The following is a 19,630-nucleotide window of genomic DNA, read 5'->3' on the forward strand; positions in this document are numbered from 1 at the left end:
TTTAAAAATACACAACATGAAAATACACACCATAAAAATAAGCAACATGCAAAAACACAGCGTAAAAATACACAACATGAAAATACACAACATAAATATACACAACGTGAAAATACACTCCGTAAAAATACACAGGAAATTACACACGTAAAATACACATATAAAAATACACACTGTAAAAATACAACATAGAAATACACACCGTAAAAATACACACCTAAAAATACACACCGTAAAAAAACACTGTAAAAATACAACGTAAAAAAACAGTAAAAATACACAAAATGTAAATACACACCATAAAAATATGCAACATGAAAAAACACAGCGTAAAAATACAACATAGAAATACACACCGTGAAAACACACTCCGTAAAAATACACTCTGTAAAAATACACAACATGAAAATACACACGTAAAATACACACTTAAAATTCAAAATGTGAAAATACACACCGTAAATACACACACCTTAAAAATACACAACGTAAAAACAGACTAAAAATACACAATGTAAAAATACACAGCATAAAAACACACCGTAAATACACACAACATAAAAACACACAACATAAAAAACCACTCTCTAAAAACACACAATATAAAAATACACAACATAGAAACACCCTGTAGAACTCCTTTGGGAGGAGGTTCTGATGAACCCGCATCAGGCACTGAGTCCTGTGACATCATGAGGGGGCGGAGCTTCTCCTGGACTGAGAGGACAGACGGCAGCAGGACACAGATGGAGCAGGAGGTGTCTCTGTTATTCTCCTGTCATCAATAATCAATAATCAGCAGTGATCAGGAGGACTCCTGCTGGACGGTGAGATGAGCTGAGCTTCAGTCTGGATGAGTTTGGTGGAGCAGATTAACAGGATCAGCTGCAGATTAACGCATGAATAAACGTGTTCACAGGAACGTTTTAATATCTGACTCCAAACATGAAGCCTGAAGTTATTATCATTATTATTATTATTATTATTATTCATGAAACACCAAGAAAAGAAGGAACTCTGAAGAAGATTATTTTTTTCTGTTTTGCTGAAACTATCAGGATGATTTAGTTCTATTATTGATCTAATTATTGGCAGATTATTGGTTTTTACTCTCTGTCCTCCATCTCATTGTGACCTTTCATTATTTCTTTGAAAATCTTTCTGTGTTTGTCTCAAAGGGTCCAGCTGGACGTCTCCTGTGTCCCAAAGGAAACGTTTGTCTCCTCAACACCGGACAGAACGGACAATTCAACATCTCTGACACTTTACCGTCTTCCTATTGGACGGTTTACTGTCTTCGTATTGGACACTTTAATATCTTCCTAATGGACACTTTACTGTCTTCCTATTGGACACTTTAACATCTTCCTATTGGACGGTTTAACGTCTTCCTATTGGATGGTTTAATGTCTTCCAATTGGACAGTTTAACGTCTTCCTATTGGACGGTTTAACGTCTTCCTATTGGACGGTTTAATGTCTTCCAATTGGACAGTTTAACGTCTTCCTATTGGACGGTTTAACGTCTTTCTATTGGACATTTTAGCATCTTCCTATTGGACGGTTTAGATTCTTCCTATTGGACAGTTTAGCGTCTTCCTATTGGACGGTACCTGTCTCTTCCTGTCTCTTCAGAGATGAACGGTCTCTGTTCTCTGAGCGCGCTCAGTATGTTCCTCCTGGTCCTGTGGGCAGAGTCAGGTTACGGCATGATGACGCTGAACTCGGTGCTCCTCCCTCAGGTGTCCTCAGGAGGACAGGGGGGACGAGCAGGAGTTCAGTCCCACCTGAGGAGGAGGAGAAGGAGCTGGGTGTGGAACCAGTTCTTCATCCTGGAAGAGTACGTGGGGGACGAGCCGCTGTACGTCGGAAAGGTACGAAACTCATCCTAGATCACCTGATCAATACCTGATCAATATATGATCAATATATAATCAATACCTGATCAATATCTGATCAATACCTGATCAATACTTGATCAATACCTTATCAATACATGATCAATACCTGATCAATATCTGATCAATACATGATCCAGGTCCTGGTCCTGGTCCAGGTGCAGGTCCTGGTCCTGGACCAGCGACCTGTTAAGGAGGACTCACCTGCCTCCAGGTGTGGATGATGGTGAGGACCTCACTGTAGAAGGTCTGTGCTCTGCTGTGATGTTCTTCTGCAGTTAGAGTCCTTCCCATGGAGAGCTGTGAGCTCAGCTGGCTGCACAGAAGAGAACCTCCAGAACCAGAACAGGAGGGTGGAGGAACATCTCAGGAGACCACAGACCTTCATGTTCTCTGCTGGTTCTCTGCTTCTGGTCCCTGCAGCTACATTCTGACGTGGACAAAGGTGACGGGCAGGTGAGGTACATCCTGAGCGGTGAAGGAGCCAAGTCCATCTTCTCCATCGATGAGGACACGGGGGACATTCACGCCATCAGGAGGCTGGACCGGGAGCAGCAGGCCTACTACACCCTGAGGGCCCAGGCCCGGGACCGGAGCACCAATCTGCTGGTGGAACCCGAGTCCCAGTTCATCATCAAAGTCCAGGACATCAACGACAATGAGCCCCGGTTCCTGGACGGACCGTACACGGCCCAGGTGGCTGAATGCTCTCCTGTAGGTGAGTCTGAGGAGAACATCATCAGCAAATCCATGGGTGTGATAGAACCAGGTTCAACTCAGCAGAAATAAAAATCATCTGCTGAATGCTAATTAGATCAGCAGCGACTCGTTAGAGACAACGAGCAGAAACTAGTGCTGCACGTCACAGTCTAGTGCTTTAATGTGAAAATCAGAGCTCAAACAGGCTCTTAATGTGAAAATCAAAACTCAGACTCCTAATGTGAAAATCAGAGCTCAGACTCTTAATGTGAAAATCAAAACTCAGACTCTTAATGTGAAAATCAGAAGTCAAAGAAGCTCTTACTGCATTGAAGTATGGGGAAATGCCTGCAAAACATATACTCAGTCAATTTTCATTTTCCAGAAAGGAGCCATAAGTATAATCAGTAAAAAACAATATAGAGATCCAACAAATTCATTATTTCTTCAGTTAGAACTGTTGAAATTTCAAGAATTAGTAGATTATAGTATTCTGCAATTTATGTTGAAAGCTCACATAAATACGTTGCCAATTAACATCCAGTAAAGATTTGGAAAAAGAGAAAGCAAGTATAACTTAAAAGGAACAGAGATGTTTAAAAAACCATGGTTCAGGACTAGATTGATTGAATGTTGTGTGTCTGTAAAAGGAATCAGTTTATGGAACAATCTGAACAAAGAAATGAAAGAATCCAAGTCAAACATCCCATTTAAAAGAATAATTAAAGCTAGCATGTTAAAGAAATATAATGAAATATGTTAGTTATGTTTGATGTCATATCATTGTCATTTTTGTTGTTTTGAATAGTATTAACTGAATCGTAACTTGAGAACCATAATGGTATGTCACTGTCTGTGTTGGCCAGCAGCTATTTTATTTTATTGAATTATTTATTTTATATATATATATATATATATATATATATATATATATATATATATATATATATATATATATATATATATATATATATATATATATATATATATATATATATATATATATATATATATATATATATGCTCCCTTTCATTCTAGTTTGGAGAAGTTTGTATTTACATTAAATTTTTTTATTTTACAAATGAATGAAGTAAAGAATAAAAACTAAAACTAAAACTTAATGTGAAAATCAGAGCTCAAACAGACTCTTAATGTGAAAATCAGAACTCAAACAGACTCTTAATGTGAAAATCAGAACTTAAACAGGCTCTTAATGTGAAACTCAGCTGATCCAAACATGATGTCGCTTCCAGGTTAGCTCCACCTCACTGGGCCCTGCTGCACATGCTCAGTAGGGTTTCAGCGTTCAGATCTGAAGGATTAACGCTGGTTTAAGGACATGCTGTGATGTTCTCTGAAGAATAGCTGGACTTTGCTAAATGAGGCCGTCTTTGTGCGAATAAAGATTGAGTTTGAATCACGCAGGTGTTTCTCTGCAGGTACGTCTGTGGTGACGGTGGTTGCCACGGACGCTGATGATCCCACCTACGGAAACTCTGCCAGACTGGTTTACAGCATCCTGCAGGGGCAGACACACTTCTCTGTGGAGCCAAAGACAGGTGACAGGAACACACCTGGACACACCTGGACACACCTAGACACACCTGGACACACCTGGACACACACCTGGACACACCTAGACACACCTGGACACACCTGGACACACACCTAGACACACCTGGACACACACCTGGACACACCTGGACACACCTAGACACACCTGGACACACACCTGGACACACCTGGACACACACCTGGACACACCTGGACACACACCTGAACCTACCTAAACACACCTGAATGCTGACTGACCACTCACACGTTTCATCAGATACATTAGGATTGTGATGTGATGGTCTCATTTAATGACATCACTGAGTTCACACCTGTGTAACATCACCTGTACATACCGTGACTCTCAATAACTGCTTTATTATAAAACCAGAGGATTCCTTCTGATGAACAATTAAAAACACTTTAGAAAGAAGATACTGAAAGTTCAGGCTGCAAACACAATGCAAATACACAACGTAAACACACAACATAAATACACAACAACAATACACATAACATAAATACACAACGCAAATACACAATGCAAATACACAATGTAAATACACAACAATACACACATAAATACACAACATCAATACACACAACGTAAATACACAACGTAAACACACGACGTAAATACACAACGTAAACACACACCATAAATACAAAACAACAATACACACAACATAAATACACAACATAAATACACAACGCAAATACACAACATATTTATGCAACATAAACACACAACAGTAATACACACAATGTAAACACACAACATAAACACACAATGTAAATACACAACGTAAATACACATCATAATCACTCAGCAACAACTAAACGTGGTTGCTGCTCAGAACTAAACTCCCTGAAGAACCTGAGAAGAACCCTGATGGATGTTGGAGAACAGTTTGGTCAGATGAAGATCAATGAGTTGGGCTCAGAAACAATACTCTACTGTCAGAAGTAATCTGATTACTGTGAGGAGATACAGTGGTTGGAGTTTTTATAGTCACTGCTGTGGTGGAGCCTGTTTACTACACTGACCTGTAAATGATCTGGACCACAGGAACCTCCTCTGCAGGCCAAACATCAGATTATATCAGATTAAACCAGATTAAACCAGATTAAAAGACTTCCTCTGAAACTCTTCATCCAGAGGAAGCAGAGGTCACATGATGGTGATCATCTGCTGTTAGTGGGTCATTCAGGAGGAGCACATCCTCATTCCAGCAGGTTCATGTTCTAAAGCAGAAACGTTCTGATCTGATCTCAAGGATCTGGATCTGTTTCATTGATCTGTAGAAAATCTAATCCTGATCATTAGTGTTTGTTGATAGTTAAACTCCCACAATGCTCTCTGCTGTAACATAACATGATAACAACATCCTCTGGATTAAACAGGAAGAGGCTCCACCTGGTGGAACAACCAGGAACTACAGCTGATCTACATCTACTGACATGGAGAGAAAACGGGTTTACTGCAGTACATCCTACCCTTTAGTACTACATTTACCCTCTAATACTACATTTACCCTCTAATACTACATTTACCCTCTAATACTACATTTATCCTCTAGTACTAAATTTACCCTCAAAGCAGCTTATAAATCTGCACTGATAACACCAACATCTAGACCTCATGAACACCAACATTTAGACCCCTATGAACTCCAGGTTCTGGTTCCTACCAATGAGTCCGCATCAACATTTAGTCAGAACTGGACTAAGATGATTTCCGACATGATGATGTGATGTTGATGTATGGAGTCTTGGTGGCCTCTCTTGTTTTTGGCCACAGCACTCTAAATCTCTGAGCTTATTCCCTCTGAACAGTAAAGTTTTGTGAACTTCATGCTGCAGCTGACTGAGATAGAAGAGTTTCGATGAACATTAGTTCTCTGACTTTTCTGGAATGTTTCATGTTCTATCAGGAAAAAACATTTTCACTGTGAGTGTTTCTACCTGAACTGTTCCAAGCTGATCAGATATATTCTCACCTGTCCTGCAGGTGTAGTGCGGACGGCTGTACCTGACCTGGACAGGGAGGTGCAGGAGCACTACCTGCTGGTCATCCAGGCCAAAGACATGATGGGTCAGATGGGAGGTCTGTCAGGAACCACCTCCGTCACTGTGACGATCACCGACGTCAACGACAACCCGCCTCGCTTCCCCCGCAGTGAGTCCCACCTGAACCCTGAGATACCGAGTACCTGTTCCAGCGTACCTGTGTTTACTTCTACTAGCTTACCTGTGTGTACTGGTACTAGCTGTGTGTACCTGTACTAGCAGTGTGTACTGGTACTAGCTGTGTGTACCTGTACTAGCAGTGTGTACTGGTACTAGTTGTGTGTACCTGTACTAGCGGTGTGCACCGGTACTAGCTGTGTGTACTGGTACTAGCTGTGTGTACCTGTACTAGCAGTGTGTACTGATACTAGCTGTGTGTACCTGTACTAGCAGTGTGTACCTGTACTAGCAGTGTGTACTGGTACTAGCTGTATGTACCTGTACTAGCGGTGTGCACCGGTACTAGCTGTGTGTACTGGTACTAGCTGTGTGTACTGGTACTAGCTGTGTGTACCTGTACTAGGAGTGTGTACCGGTACTAGTGGTGTGTACCGGTACTAGTGGTGTGTACCGGTACTAGCAGTGTGCATCGGTACTAGCTGTGTGTACCGGTACTAGCTGTGTGTACTGGTACTAACGGTGCGTACTGGTATTAGCGGTGTGCACCGGTACTAGCTGTGTGTGCTGGTACTAGCGGTGTGTACCTGTACTAGCGGTGTGTACTGGTACTAGCTGTGTGTACTGGTACTAGCTGTGTGTACCGGTACTAGCTGTGTACCGGTACTAGCAGTGTGTGCCTATACTAGCTGTGTGTACCAGTACTAGCTGTGTGTACCAGTACTGCCGGTACTAGCTGTGTGTACCTGTACTAGCTGTGTGTGCCGGTACTAGCTGTGTGTACCTGTACTAGCTGTGTGTACCGGTATTAGCTGTGTGTACCTGTACTAGCTGTGTGTACCTGTACTAGCTGTGTGTACCTGTACTAGCTGTGTGTACCGGTATTAGCTGTGTGTACCTGTACTAGCTGTGTGTACCTGTACTAGCTGTGTGTACCTGTACTAGCTGTGTGTACCGGTATTAGCTGTGTGTACCTGTACTAGCTGTGTGTACCTGTACTAGTTGTGTGTACCTGTACTAGCGGTGTGCACCGGTACTAGCTGTGTGTACTGGTACTAGCTGTGTGTACCTGTACTAGCAGTGTGTACCTGTACTAGCAGTGTGTACCTGTACTAGCAGTGTGTACTGGTACTAGCTGTGTGTACCTGTACTAGCAGTGTGTACCTGTACTAGCAGTGTGTACTGGTACTAGCTGTGTGTACCTGTACTAGCAGTGTGTACCTGTACTAGCAGTGTATAATGGTACTAGCTGTGTGTACCTGTACTAGCAGTGTGTACCAGTACTAGCGGTGTGTACCGGTACTAGCTGTGTGTACCGGTACTAGCTGTGTGTACCGGTACTAGCTGTGTGTATCTGTACTAGCTGTGTGTACCGGTACTAGCTGTGTGTACCGGTACTTGCTGTGTGTACCTGTACTAGCTGTGTATACCTGTACAAGCTGTGTATACCTGTACTACCTTTGTGTACCGGTACTACCTGTGTGTACCGGTACTACCTGTGTGTACCGGTACTAGCTGTGTGTACTGTTCCTACAGAGAGCTACCAGTTCAGTCTTCCAGAGGCGGCCCTGGTTTCGTCTGTGGTCGCAAAGATCAAAGCTGTGGATCTGGATGTGGGTCCGAATGCAGAGGTGGACTACAAGATTCTGGATGGAGACGGACTGGGAACCTTCCGGATCCTCTGTGATCCAGATACACAGGAAGGACTGGTGATCCTTCACAAGGTACTGGTCCTCCTGTCCTCGGCGCTGGTCACCAGTTTGTCCCTGCAGACATCTTCTTCTTCTGGGTGAAAGTATTCTGGTTCTGGATCTGGTCCTTAACGTGCTGCTGCTGATTACTCTCAGCTAAACACAGGTTCTGCTGTATTTAGCACAATCAAGCCTCCATAAGTTTACTTAAAGTTTAAACTGATTCGGAGCTTACTGACCGTCTGTTAACAGCAGGATTGTTTGGGGAAGTCCTGATCCGAGTCATTTCATATTTAGTATCTACTGATACCTGATAACGTTTTCTTGGGATAGAACACAGATCAGCTGTAGTTCCGGGTTGTGCCACCAGGTGGAGCTCCTCACAGCATTCTACTGTAGAGACCAGAGGAGGCTCAGAGCTCAATCAGCTCAGACAGTCCTCATAGTGGAACACAGAGCAGTTTCTGTTTAGATGACTCAGTTATTGACTGGTTGTTCTGCATTTATTGGAGGAATTATTCAAATGAACGACACATGGATGAAAACAGAGGATCAGGTTTAGTTCATATCAACACTGATCAGCTAAAAATGGCTCTGATGCCGTTGAAATCGACCCTGATGTGATGTGGATCAACACATTCATGGTGTTCTGTTGAGACAACAGATGGTCCAGTTCTGATCCAGAACCTCCCATCATCAGTCGGTCCCCTGGAGCCTCTAGAGCAGCTGGCAGAGTTTAAATTTAGCCTCAGGGAAGATCACTCAGTCCTTTAAAGCAGCCTCCAGATGACTCTTTCCAGATGTGTTCTAGCTGCCTGTGAGGGACCTTGATGTCTTTCAGCTTCACTCATCATCTCCTGTACCTGATCCCGTCAGGCTGTGGACTTTGAAGCCAAGTCCAGCTACACTCTACGCGTCGAGGCGTCCAATCGCTATGTGGACACCCGCTACCTGTCGGCAGGTCCTTTCAGCGATGTGGTGATGGTTCGGCTCCTGGTGGAGAACGTGGACGAGCCTCCAGTGTTCTCGGCCTCCATCAGCCGGATGGCAGTGTCCGAGGCGGCTCCGGTAGGAACCGACCTTGGATCAGTCTCAGCTCACGACCCCGACGCCTCCAACAGCCCTGTGAGGTAGGACGACGAGTCGATGGCAGAACCCAGAGCAGCCAGATCAGAACCTAAAGAACACCTGTCTGTCTGTCTGTCTGTCTGTCTGTCTACATGTATGTCTGCCTGTCTGTCTGTCTGTCCACAGGTACTCCATCGACAGACAGACAGACCTCCAGCGTTACTTCGACATCGACAGCAGTTCCGGTGTGATCAGGACAAATAGACGTCTGGACAGAGAGCTCAGCGTTCTGCATAACATCACTGTTGTCGCCACGGAGACCTGTGAGTCCCATGATGTCACACAATGTCACACCTGTCTGTGACAGAGATACCTTACAGGTGTGTCTCTGTGTCAGTGGATCCATCTCAGGTGGGGAAAGCTGTGGTTCTGGTCTCTGTGGCGGACGTTAATGACAATGCCCCGAGCTTTGCCGTGGATTACCAAACGTTTGTCTGTGAGAATGCCCAACCTGGACAGGTAAGCCTCACCTGTTCTAAGTTTATGATCACATAGACCTCATCTGTTATACCTTCAGTTTACAAACAGGTTCATTGTGAGAACCAACATCACCTTTCCCCAAAGCTCTGCACACATGTAGTCATCTGCACCAACAACAGGTAAGAGTTCACCTGTTGGTGCAGATGTTCACCTGTTGGTGCAGATGTTCACCTGCTGGTGCAGATGTTCACCTGCTGGTGCAGACGTTCACCTGCTGGTACAGACGTTCACCTGCTGGTACAGACGTTCACCTGTTGGTGCAGTTCACCTGCTGGTGCAGATGTTCACCTGCTGGTGCAGATGTTCACCTGCTGGTGCAGATGTTCACCTGCTGGTGCAGATGTTCACCTGCTGGTGCAGATGTTCACCTGCTGGTGCAGATGTTCACCTGCTGGTGCAGATGTTCACCTGCTGGTGCAGATGTTCACCTGCTGGTACAGATGTTCACCTGTTGGTGCAGTTCACCTGCTGGTGCAGATGTTCACCTGCTGGTGCAGATGTTCACCTGCTGGTACAGATTTTCACCTGTCTGACACCTGTCCTGACCTGCAGGTTGTTGAGACAGTGAGTGCGGTGGATCCAGACAAACCAGAGAACGGACATCAGTTCCTGTTTTCTGTAAGCACTGAGGCTGCTGGGAACCTGAGTTTCACCCTGAGAGACAACAATGGTAAGGTCTACCGTCAGTCTGATGTTCACCCGTTTCACACCTGCTGAAATCACTCAGGTGTTTGCTCCTGTCACCTGCCTCCTCAGACAACACAGCGTCTGTCCTGACTCGACGAGCTGGATTTGTGCGGCGGGAACGGCTGCTCCACTTCCTGCCGGTGGTGATTTCTGATGGCGGCGTTCCATCTCTGAGCAGCACGAACACGCTGACTGTCACCGTCTGCGACTGCGACGTCCACGGCAACCACCAGCACTGCAGCCAGGGGGCGGAGCTACCAGATGGCCTCGGCACCTCCACTGCAGTTCTGCTCACCTGCATTCTGCTGGGTACAGCCTTAGACATGATGTCACCACCTCCAGACCCCACCCTTGTGATGTCATCACATCCAAACCCCGCCCTCATGATGTCACCACCTCCAAACCCCACCCTCATGATGTCACCACCTCCAAACCCCACCATCATGATGTCATCACCTCCTAAACCCCGCCCTTCAGGTTCCATATGAGGAAGAGTTTGCAGGTCTGTTGATCCAGACCAGGTGTCCCTCTTCAGGTCCATACATCCTCAAACTTCCACCTTGCTGAGGCCCTGCCCCTGTGTTCAGGTGTACTCAGATATTATCAGGTGTTCTCAGGTGTAATTAAAGAATTATTCTGCAGAGTTTTATGTTTGGAACCTCACCAATTTAAAGTGGACCTCAGACTCGCTGCCGTTAGCATTGCCTTGCTACATTGCTGTCTTGACTCCGCCCCCTCTGTCTCCTCAGGTGTCGTCATGGTAACAATTGCCATGAACCGCAGGAGGGCGGAGCCTCTGTTGATAGACGATGAGCGAGACATTCGTGAGAACATCGTCTGCTACGATGATGAAGGTGGAGGAGAGGAGGACACCGAGGCCTTTGACATGTTCGCTCTGAGACACCTGAACCAAACGCAGCCGGCCGGCCGAGACGCCGCTGAGCCACTGCCCCCGCCGTCGCTCACCAGGAACCCAGGGCCCCACAAGGACAAAAACAGGCTCTTCCAGGAATTCATCAGAGACCGCCTGAAGGAGGCGGGCCTGGATCCGACGGCGCCGCCCTACGACTCACTGCAGACCTACGCCTTCGAGGGTCGTGGGTCGGCCACCCAGTCGCTCAGCTCGTTGAGTTCGTTAAGCTCGTTAGAGTCTGAGCAGAGCTACGAGTTCCTCAGAGAGTGGGGGCCCAGTTTCAGGAAGCTTGCTGACCTCTATGGACACCATGAAGGAGGGGGAGGGGGTGTGGCCAGTGGCGTGTGACAGGTGTGGATCCAGCAGGTATGGAGGGTGTGACCAGAGCATCCACCTGCATCAAACCGGTCAGAATGGGAACACGATCACAGCTTGAGACTCAAGTGGTTCTGAGACCCAGCATGCATTTCTACAGAGAGTCCAGCTTGTCGGCCATGTTTGTAGTCCAATCAGAAACTGTGACATTCATTAAACTTTGTTCAGCTGACCAATCACAACAGGTCTGACGTTCCACACCCAGAGTCACCTGACCACTGTGTCCATGGTCTGTGATGTCACCGACAGGAGATAAAACCAGGAGACCAATCAGCAGGAGGAGTCGCTGCAACAAACCTTTACAGTTATCATTATTATTATTGTTATTATTATTATTATTTTTATTATTATTATGATTAAGCTAACCTGAAGAGAAGCAACAAATGCAGCAAAGCAACAGACGGAACCTGATTCTGTTGAGTTTGATTACAGTCCTGTGATTAGCAGGTAATCAATAATCAGAAACCTGTGTGCTGGAGGCTCCATTACCTGAATGCTGATCAGCTGTGATTGTTTGATCCTCTGTGATTCCAGCATCTCACATGTGCATAAAAGAGTGAATGATCACTGCAGTGATGTCGTCCCAGGTAGCTGCAGGAGATGCTTCCACAGCTGTAATCACGACTCCACTAAACCGTGTCATAATGTAAACCTCCTGTTCACACTTTTAGCATTAGTTCTGATTTTCACGACACCTCTGTACTTTTAGTAGTCTGACCAGCACCACAACTACATGTTCTTCTGTACATAGTTTCTGATCCATCTGTATGTTCCATGTATGATCGTCTGGATACCTTCAATAAAGTTATCTATCTATCTGTCTATCTATCTATCTATCTATCTATCTATCTATCTATCTATCTATCTATCTATCTATCTATCTATCTATCTATCGAACCTGTTTTATTTCTCCAGCCTGCAGTTCTCCGCCCCGCCTGCAGGGGTCGCTGAGCTCCAGTGAGCGCTGTTTGAGCTGGGAGCTTCCGTTGTGTGTGTGGCTCACAGAGCGGACTGCTCTCGTGTCTTTAGCCGCCGTTTCCTCCGGTGTGTTGGATCGGTTTCTCAGTGATGGGGGTCCGTACCGGTCCGTGCCGTTTCCTGCTCCCTTGGCTGCTGCTGCTGGTCTCGGCGGTCCCCCCTCTGAACGCCTGGGACGCGGACCTGGAGCTGCTGGACCTGGTGGAGGAGATCCCGCAGACTTTCTACCAGTTCCTGAACCTGGACCAGGTCCGTGCTAACGGCTAATGGCTAACTGTTTCCATGGTTACCGCTCAGCGGCGGCTAGCTGCCTGCTAATGATAGTAACTGAATGCCATGTACACAGTGAGGCTAAGTCATTTAGCATCCGGCAGGCTAACGGCTAGCTGAGGTTAACCGATACCTGAGGCTAACTGATAGCTGAGGCTAACGGCTAGCTGAGGCTAACAGCTAGCTAACAGAGAAGCTGAGGTTCAGACTGTGGAGGAACCAGTAATTCATCCTGACAGCTGTCTACCAGGTAAACTGGCGTCACGTGGTCTGGTTTGTTTACCTGAATATTAACACACCTGTAAACAGACGTCACCGGAAACAGCTGACTGTCAGGTTCAGGTTGAGGTTCCTGCTGACAGGAAACAGAACCTCAGAGTTTCTGGTGAATCCTGGTCAGATTATTTTACCTGAAATCAGCTGTTTTGTTTCAGAAAGACATCAGACTGAATTTATGAAGCCTTCAACCTGTTTATAGAAGGTCCAAACATCACAACTGAAACCTGTCTGTCTACCTACCTACCTGTCTGTCTCTCTACCTACCTGTCTGTCTCTCTACCTACCTGTCTGTCTCTCTACCTACCTGTCTCTCCACCTGTCTACCTGTCTGTCTCTCTCTACCTGTCTGTCTCTCTACCTGTCTGTCTGTCTACCTGTCTGTGGTCCAGGAGGCGTCCCCAACAGAGATAAAGAAGGCGTATCGTCGTCTGTCTCTGATTCTGCATCCTGATAAGAACAAAGATGAAAATGCTGAAACTCAGTTCAGACAGGTGTGTAAACATAAACAAACAACAACAACACTGTAAACACAAACAACGATAACAACACTGTAAACACAAACAACAACACTAAACACAATCAACAGCACTGTAAACACAAACATACAACACTGTAAACAACACAAACAACACTGTAAACACAAGCAATCAACAACACTGTAAACACAAACACACAACAACAACACTGTAAACACAAACAACAATAACAACACTGTAAACACAAACAAACAGCACTGTAAACAACACAAACAACAATCCTGTAAATAACACAAACAACACAACAACAACACTGTAAACACAAATGACAACAACACTGTAAACACAACACAGAGCAACACAACAAACTGCTGAGAGTAAACAACTGTCTGTTTACAGCTGGTGGCCATTTATGAAGTCCTGAAAGACGAGGAGAGACGACGCAGGTGAGCAGCACTTCTCATCACCTTCTCAGCCAATCAGAGCTCATAGTGTAAACAGGTACGTCTTGGCAGGTACGATGACATCCTGGTGAACGGGCTCCCTGATTGGCGGCAGCCGGTCTTCTATTACAGACGGGTGAGGAAGATGAGCAACGCCGAGCTGGGCTTCCTTCTCTTCCTCATCCTCACTGTGGGACACTACGCCGTCATCTGGTCCATCTACCTGGAGAAGCAGCTGGTGAGCAGCCAATGAGAGTGCAGCAGGCAGTCAATCAAAGCACAGCAGGCAGCCAATCAGAGCGCAGCAGGCAGCCAATCAGAGCCTAGCAGGCAGCCAATCAGAGCCTAGCAGGCAGCCAGTCAGACCGCAGCAGGCAGCCAATCAGACCGCAGCAGGCAGCCAGTCAGAGTGTTGTGTGTTTTTCAGGACGAGCTGCTGAGTAAGAAGAAGAAGGAGAAGAAGAAGAAGCTGAGCTCCAGGCCTGCAGAGGAGCTCAGGTGTATCGGTCAGGACCGGGCTGACAGGTACGCCTCTGACATCATCACTGCAGCTGTGTCTTTGTTTGTGTTTCTTATTGTTTGTTGTTTTTCCAGAGTTCAGGACCGACCTCACTGGCAGGACATCCTCCCTCTGAAGCTCAGCATCTGGCTCTACCTGTCGGTCAAGAACCTGCCGCACACTGTCCAGGTACACGATCCTGGTCCTGGTCTCAGTCCTAGTCCTGATCCTGGTCCTGGTCTCAGTCCTCATCCTGGTTCTGGTCTCGGTCCTGGTCCTGGTCCTGAACCTAGTCCGAGTCCTGGTCTCAGTCCTGGTTCTGGTCCTGGTCCTGATCCTGATCATGGTCTCAGTCCTAGTCCTAGTCCTGGTCTCAGTCCTGGTCCTGATCCTAGTCTCAGTTCTGGTCTCAGTCCTGATACTGATCCTGGTCCTGGTCTCAGTCCTGGCCCTGGTCCTGGGTCTGTGGTCTCAGTCCTGGTCCTGTTCCAGGTCTCAGTCTTGGTCCTGGTCTGTGGTCTTAGTCCTGGTCCTGTTCCTGGTCCTGGTCTCAGTCCTGGTCCTGGTTCTGGTCCTGGCCCTGGTCCTGGTCTCAGTCCTGGTCCTGTTCCTGGTCTCAGTCCTGGTCCTGTTCCTGATCCTGGTCTGTGGTCTCAGTCCTGGTCCTGTTCCTGGTCCTGGTCTCAGTCCTGGTCCTGGTTCTGGTCCTGGCCCTGGTCCTGGTCTCAGTCCTGGTCCTGTTCCTGGTCTCAGTCCTGGTCCTCGTCCTGGTTCTGGTCCTGATCTCAGTCCAGGCCCTGGTCCTGGTCTCAGTCCTGGTCGTGTTCCTGGTCTCAGTCCTGGTCCTGGTCTGTGGTCTCAGTCCTGGTCTTGATCCTGGCTCTGCTCTGTGTTCCAGGAGGTGAAGCAGTACTATGAGGACTACCAGCAGATGAAGCAGCAGCAGAGAGAAGAAGCTGAAGCTGAGCATGAAGCTGCTACAAGTAATCTATGTCCATGTGGTCCTTCCAGGCCACCGTACTTTAACTCAGCATTACCGATCGATAATCATTAATCAATCGCATTGATCAGTCAGAGCTCTGTGTCCTGCAGGAGAGAAGAGGACCAAGGTGAAGAAGCAGAAGGTGGAGTTTCCTGTTTATGAGCCGTCCTCAGAGAGCAGCTCCCAGAGCTATGTCCAGACCACGTCCATCGAGGACATCGAGGACCAGATGGACGACTGGCTGCAGGACAGGAGGGCTGCCAGGAGGAAGGTCTGAGACTATTGATCAGTGGTTGGTCAGGAAGTGATCATTGATCGGTGATTGATCAGTGATTGATCCGGCTCTCTGTCCTCAGGCTGCTGATTGGACGGAGGAGGAGCTCAGCCTCCTCAGCAGGTTGATGGTTAAATTCCCAGGAGGAGCTCCGGGCCGATGGGAGAAGATCGCTCATGAACTGGGCCGATCGGTGGCCGACGTGAGACCCGTTATTCTGGTTCTGAACCAGTCCAGAACCTCATCAGTCCTTCTGGTGCTGCTGTGGTTCCTGTCTCTAACTGAATGTTTCCTTCAACAGGTGACCACCAAAGTCAAACAGGTGAAGGACAACGTGAGCCACAGCTCAGGTAAACTCACTGGAACAGGTTCTGCTGAGGTTCTACTGTTCTACTGTCAGTCTCCTCTGAGGTTCTACAGGCATCAGTCTCTACTGAATTCTACTGAGTCAGGTTCTACTGAGGTTTACTGTCAGGGTCAGGTTCTCCTGAGGTTCTCCTGTCAGAAACAGGTTCTACTGTGTTCTCCTGAGGTTCTCCTGTCCGCTAACCGTGCCATTCTCTGGGTTCAGGTCTGGTGAAGCTGTCAGAGCTGAAAGCCCCTCCCCCTGCTGTGGATGACAGAGTGATGACTCAGAGGGTAGGCGGGGCCTGTGAGGAGGAACAGGAGGACGAGGAGGTTCCGGCGGTCCGGAGGAGAAACAGGAAGTGTTCCGCGGTGACAGACGGAGGGGAGGTGAAAGTCAGAGGTCGTCGGCAGAGAGACTTTGACCCGACGGCGGCGGAGGACGAGGAGGTGGAGCCTCAGGCGAACAGAGAGAAGGTGGACTCTGCTGTTTGGACTCAGAACCAGCAGAAACTGCTGGAACTTGCTCTGCAACAGTTTCCCCGAGGAACCGCAGAACGCTGGGATCGCATCGCCAAGGTGGTTCCAGGAAAGACAAAGGTGAGGCGGATGGAACAGAGAAGCTTTAAGCTGGTATTCCCTGCAGGAACGTTCCTATAGAACCATCCAGAACCATTCTCAGGGGAGGACAAGGTTCCTCCTCCAGGGTCGGTTCTCCTGAGTGGTCCTGGATCACTGCTGATTGGTTGAACTCAGAGAGGAGGTTCCGCCTACAGAACATAAAGGAGCAGTTTGGTTAATTCATTTACAGATAAACTGATTTAAATTCATTTAATTTCACCAAACCAGTTTAACCAGTTTACGTCTGCAGCAGAGAGCTGAACACACAGTATTGATCAGTAGATAAAAACTGATTGATAAATGATTGTCGACTGATTAACAACCGATTGACGACTAATTGATTGATTGATAACTGATTGATAACTGATAATAACTAGATGCAGATGACACCCAGTTTTATTTATCTATGGAACCAGATAGAACCAATCAGTTGGTGGAACTCCAACATGTCTGAAGGACATAAAGACCTGAATGACCTGGAACCTTCTCCATTTAAATCCAGACAAACTGAAGTTCTTGTATTTGCAACACTCCATCTAACCAGATAGTTCCTCTAGATGGTGCTGCCTCCAGTTCTACTGTAGAGAACCTTGGAGTTCTCTCTGACCAGGATCTGTCCTTCAACATATAAGCCAGTCTGTAGGACAGCTTTCTATCATCTAATGTTGTAAAATCAGGAACATCTGGTCTCAGAGTGATGCTGAGGAACTAGTCCATGCATTTAGAACTTCTAGGCTGGACTACTGTAGTCCCTGATGATCAGGAGGTCCTGACAGGAACCAGGAACAGAGTTCTCCTGTTAGCTTCTCTTCATGGCTCCCTGTAAAATCCAGGATAGAATCTAAAATCCTTCTTCTAACATCTAAACTCTTAGTGAGCAGCTCCATCGTATCTTAAAGACCTGACTGTTCCACATCGTGCTATCAGAACCCTTCCCTTTCAGACTGCAGCTTTACTGCTGGTTCCAGAGGTTCCAGAAGCAGAACCTTCAGTTATCAGCTCCTCTGTGGTGGAACCAGCTCCCAGTTTGGGTTCTGGAGGCAGACAGCCTCTTTACTCTAAGACCAGGATGAGAACGTTCCTCTGAGCTGATAGTTAGAGCTGCTCAGCATCAGCTCATCTGTCCCTTAGTTCTGCTGCTGTAGATTCTTATGATGCACTGGGCTCCTCTTCATACAGGTAGATCTCACCTTTACATCCACTGACTGTGTTCTCTGATCTGGAGCTTCTGTTCTCACCAACCTCCAGAATGTTCATTGTTCTGTACTGTTTGTTCTCCATCTGATATCCCCCTCATCCCCACCTTCACCCCAACTAAAGGCAGATACCTGCCTTCCCTGAGCCTGGTTCTGTCTGGTTCCTTCCCTCTGTATCTGACTGCAGCTCAGAGGGAACCCAAAGTCAACTTTGGATTGTTGGGTTCTCTGCTCTTTAGAACATGCACAGGACTAAGAAATGTTTGTTGTGAATGTGTTGTGAATTCAATTCAGTTTTATTTATATAGCGGCAATTACAGGTCAGATTGTCTCAAGACACTTTCCAGAACCCATATGAACCCCCAGAGCAGCCCTAAGGAGACAGTGGCAGAAAAACACCCTTTAACAGGAAGAAACTTGGAGCAGAACCCGGCTCTAATGTGGGGGAACCCATCTGCCTGCTGGAAGGAGGGTTGAGAGGCACAGAAGAGGTAGAGGTAGAGAGGTAGAGAGGGGGAGTGATCGGAGAAGATGAGGGTGGGGAACAAGGAACATAAAGGGACACTCAGAGAAAGGACACAGAAAGAAACAGAGTGAGTGTAATGCAATAATGGTATATATATATTAAATATAATGGTAGCTAGAGAAGGGCTCAGTGCATCCAGAGAGGTCCTCCAGCAGCCTAGGCCTGTAGCAGCAGAACTCGGGGCAGAACTAAGGGACGTCCAAGAGGAAGACTCCAGCTGACCCCCTCAGGGTCCCCCAGTCAGTCCTAACTATAAGAGTTGTCAAAAAGCACAATACGTTATGTTGTTAACGTGTTGTTAATATGTTCTGAATGTGTTATGTTGTGAATATGTTATTACGTTGTGAATGTGTTATTATATTGTGAATGTGTTGTGAATGTGTTGTAAATATGTTATTATGTTGTGAATGTGTTGTTATTATGTTGTGAATGTGTTGTGAATATGTTATTATGTTGTGAATGTGTTGTTATTACGTTGTTTACTGGTTCTGTTTAAACCATTCTGACCTGTGCTGCTTGCAGGAGGAGTGTATGATCCGCTACAAGATGTTGGCTGAACTTGTCCAGAAGAGGAAACAGGCAAAGAGCTGATAGCAGGTGGTGACTGCTGACTCCGCCTCCTGACAGGTGAAGAATCAAGTGACCTGCTGTGCTGCCTCCTGATTGGACTGACTCACAGTGTGCATCTTTACCTGCTCAGGTGTGACCTCCCAGCTCCTTGTGCCTTATCTCCGTTCAGCATGCTGCCGGTCACTGAGTGTTCACAGATCAATAATCAGTATTTATTACCGTTTACAGCGCAGGAACACCAACAGCTGACATGTTGGTGTTTTTGTTTTTTTGCAGATGAAATAAAATCAGCTTTTAAATAATCCAAGAGTCAAATTTACTGATTCTGTCGCTGTTTTTATTCATGTTTTAATGATTTAAAATATCCACCTCTGAGCTCCAAACCAAAAAAACCTTTATAAACCGTAGAACAGAATCATCAGGGTTTTAGATTAACCATGGTCCTTGAACGTCACGTGTGACATTCAGCTTAATCAGGAAAACTTAACCAGAAATAAACTAAAATCCTCAGTCTTTTTATTCTATGCCTCAGAGCCAGAACCTCCTCCTGGTTCTGGTT

General features: G+C 46.5%; 2 protein-coding genes across 2 annotated transcripts; both read left to right on the forward strand.

Annotated features, from left to right (window-relative positions):
- The first annotated feature begins 731 nt into the window (after positions 1-731).
- LOC111577602 (cadherin-7-like) lies at positions 732-12,391 on the forward strand. Its single transcript, XM_035954513.2, has 12 exons — positions 732-827; positions 1,179-1,873; positions 2,321-2,615; positions 4,037-4,156; positions 6,163-6,330; positions 7,875-8,062; positions 8,906-9,159; positions 9,284-9,420; positions 9,495-9,616; positions 10,190-10,307; positions 10,394-10,633; positions 11,074-12,391. The coding sequence occupies exons 2-12, from the start codon at positions 1,637-1,639 to the stop codon at positions 11,583-11,585; spliced, it is 2,391 nt and encodes a 796-aa protein (XP_035810406.1). The 5' UTR covers positions 732-827; positions 1,179-1,636; the 3' UTR covers positions 11,586-12,391.
- A 237-nt stretch (positions 12,392-12,628) lies between these two features.
- On the forward strand, positions 12,629-19,373 carry LOC129349906 (dnaJ homolog subfamily C member 1-like). The gene is made up of 12 exons (XM_055014752.1): positions 12,629-12,839; positions 13,529-13,630; positions 14,015-14,061; positions 14,131-14,296; positions 14,486-14,583; positions 14,653-14,746; positions 15,456-15,540; positions 15,650-15,810; positions 15,896-16,015; positions 16,115-16,163; positions 16,385-16,758; positions 19,024-19,373. Exons 1-12 carry the CDS (start codon positions 12,681-12,683, stop codon positions 19,090-19,092), a joined length of 1,524 nt encoding a protein of 507 aa, XP_054870727.1. The 5' UTR covers positions 12,629-12,680; the 3' UTR covers positions 19,093-19,373.
- The last annotated feature ends 257 nt before the right edge of the window (positions 19,374-19,630 follow it).

The sequence above is a fragment of the Amphiprion ocellaris genome, chromosome 10, assembly GCF_022539595.1.
Source record: "Amphiprion ocellaris isolate individual 3 ecotype Okinawa chromosome 10, ASM2253959v1, whole genome shotgun sequence".
Taxonomy (NCBI): Eukaryota; Metazoa; Chordata; class Actinopteri; family Pomacentridae; genus Amphiprion; species Amphiprion ocellaris.

Coding starts and splice junctions, on each gene's coding strand:
- LOC111577602 (XM_035954513.2), top strand. CDS start 1,637: ATGAACGGTCTCTGTTCTCTGAGCGCGCTCAGTATGTTCCTCCTGGTC. Junction 10,308..10,393: donor CACCCTGAGAGACAACAATG/GTAAGGTCTACC, acceptor CTGCCTCCTCAG/ACAACACAGCGTCTGTCCTG. Junction 10,634..11,073: donor GCTCACCTGCATTCTGCTGG/GTACAGCCTTAG, acceptor CTGTCTCCTCAG/GTGTCGTCATGGTAACAATT.
- LOC129349906 (XM_055014752.1), top strand. CDS start 12,681: ATGGGGGTCCGTACCGGTCCGTGCCGTTTCCTGCTCCCTTGGCTGCTG. Junction 14,584..14,652: donor GGTCAGGACCGGGCTGACAG/GTACGCCTCTGA, acceptor TTGTTTTTCCAG/AGTTCAGGACCGACCTCACT. Junction 16,016..16,114: donor TGGGCCGATCGGTGGCCGAC/GTGAGACCCGTT, acceptor TTCCTTCAACAG/GTGACCACCAAAGTCAAACA.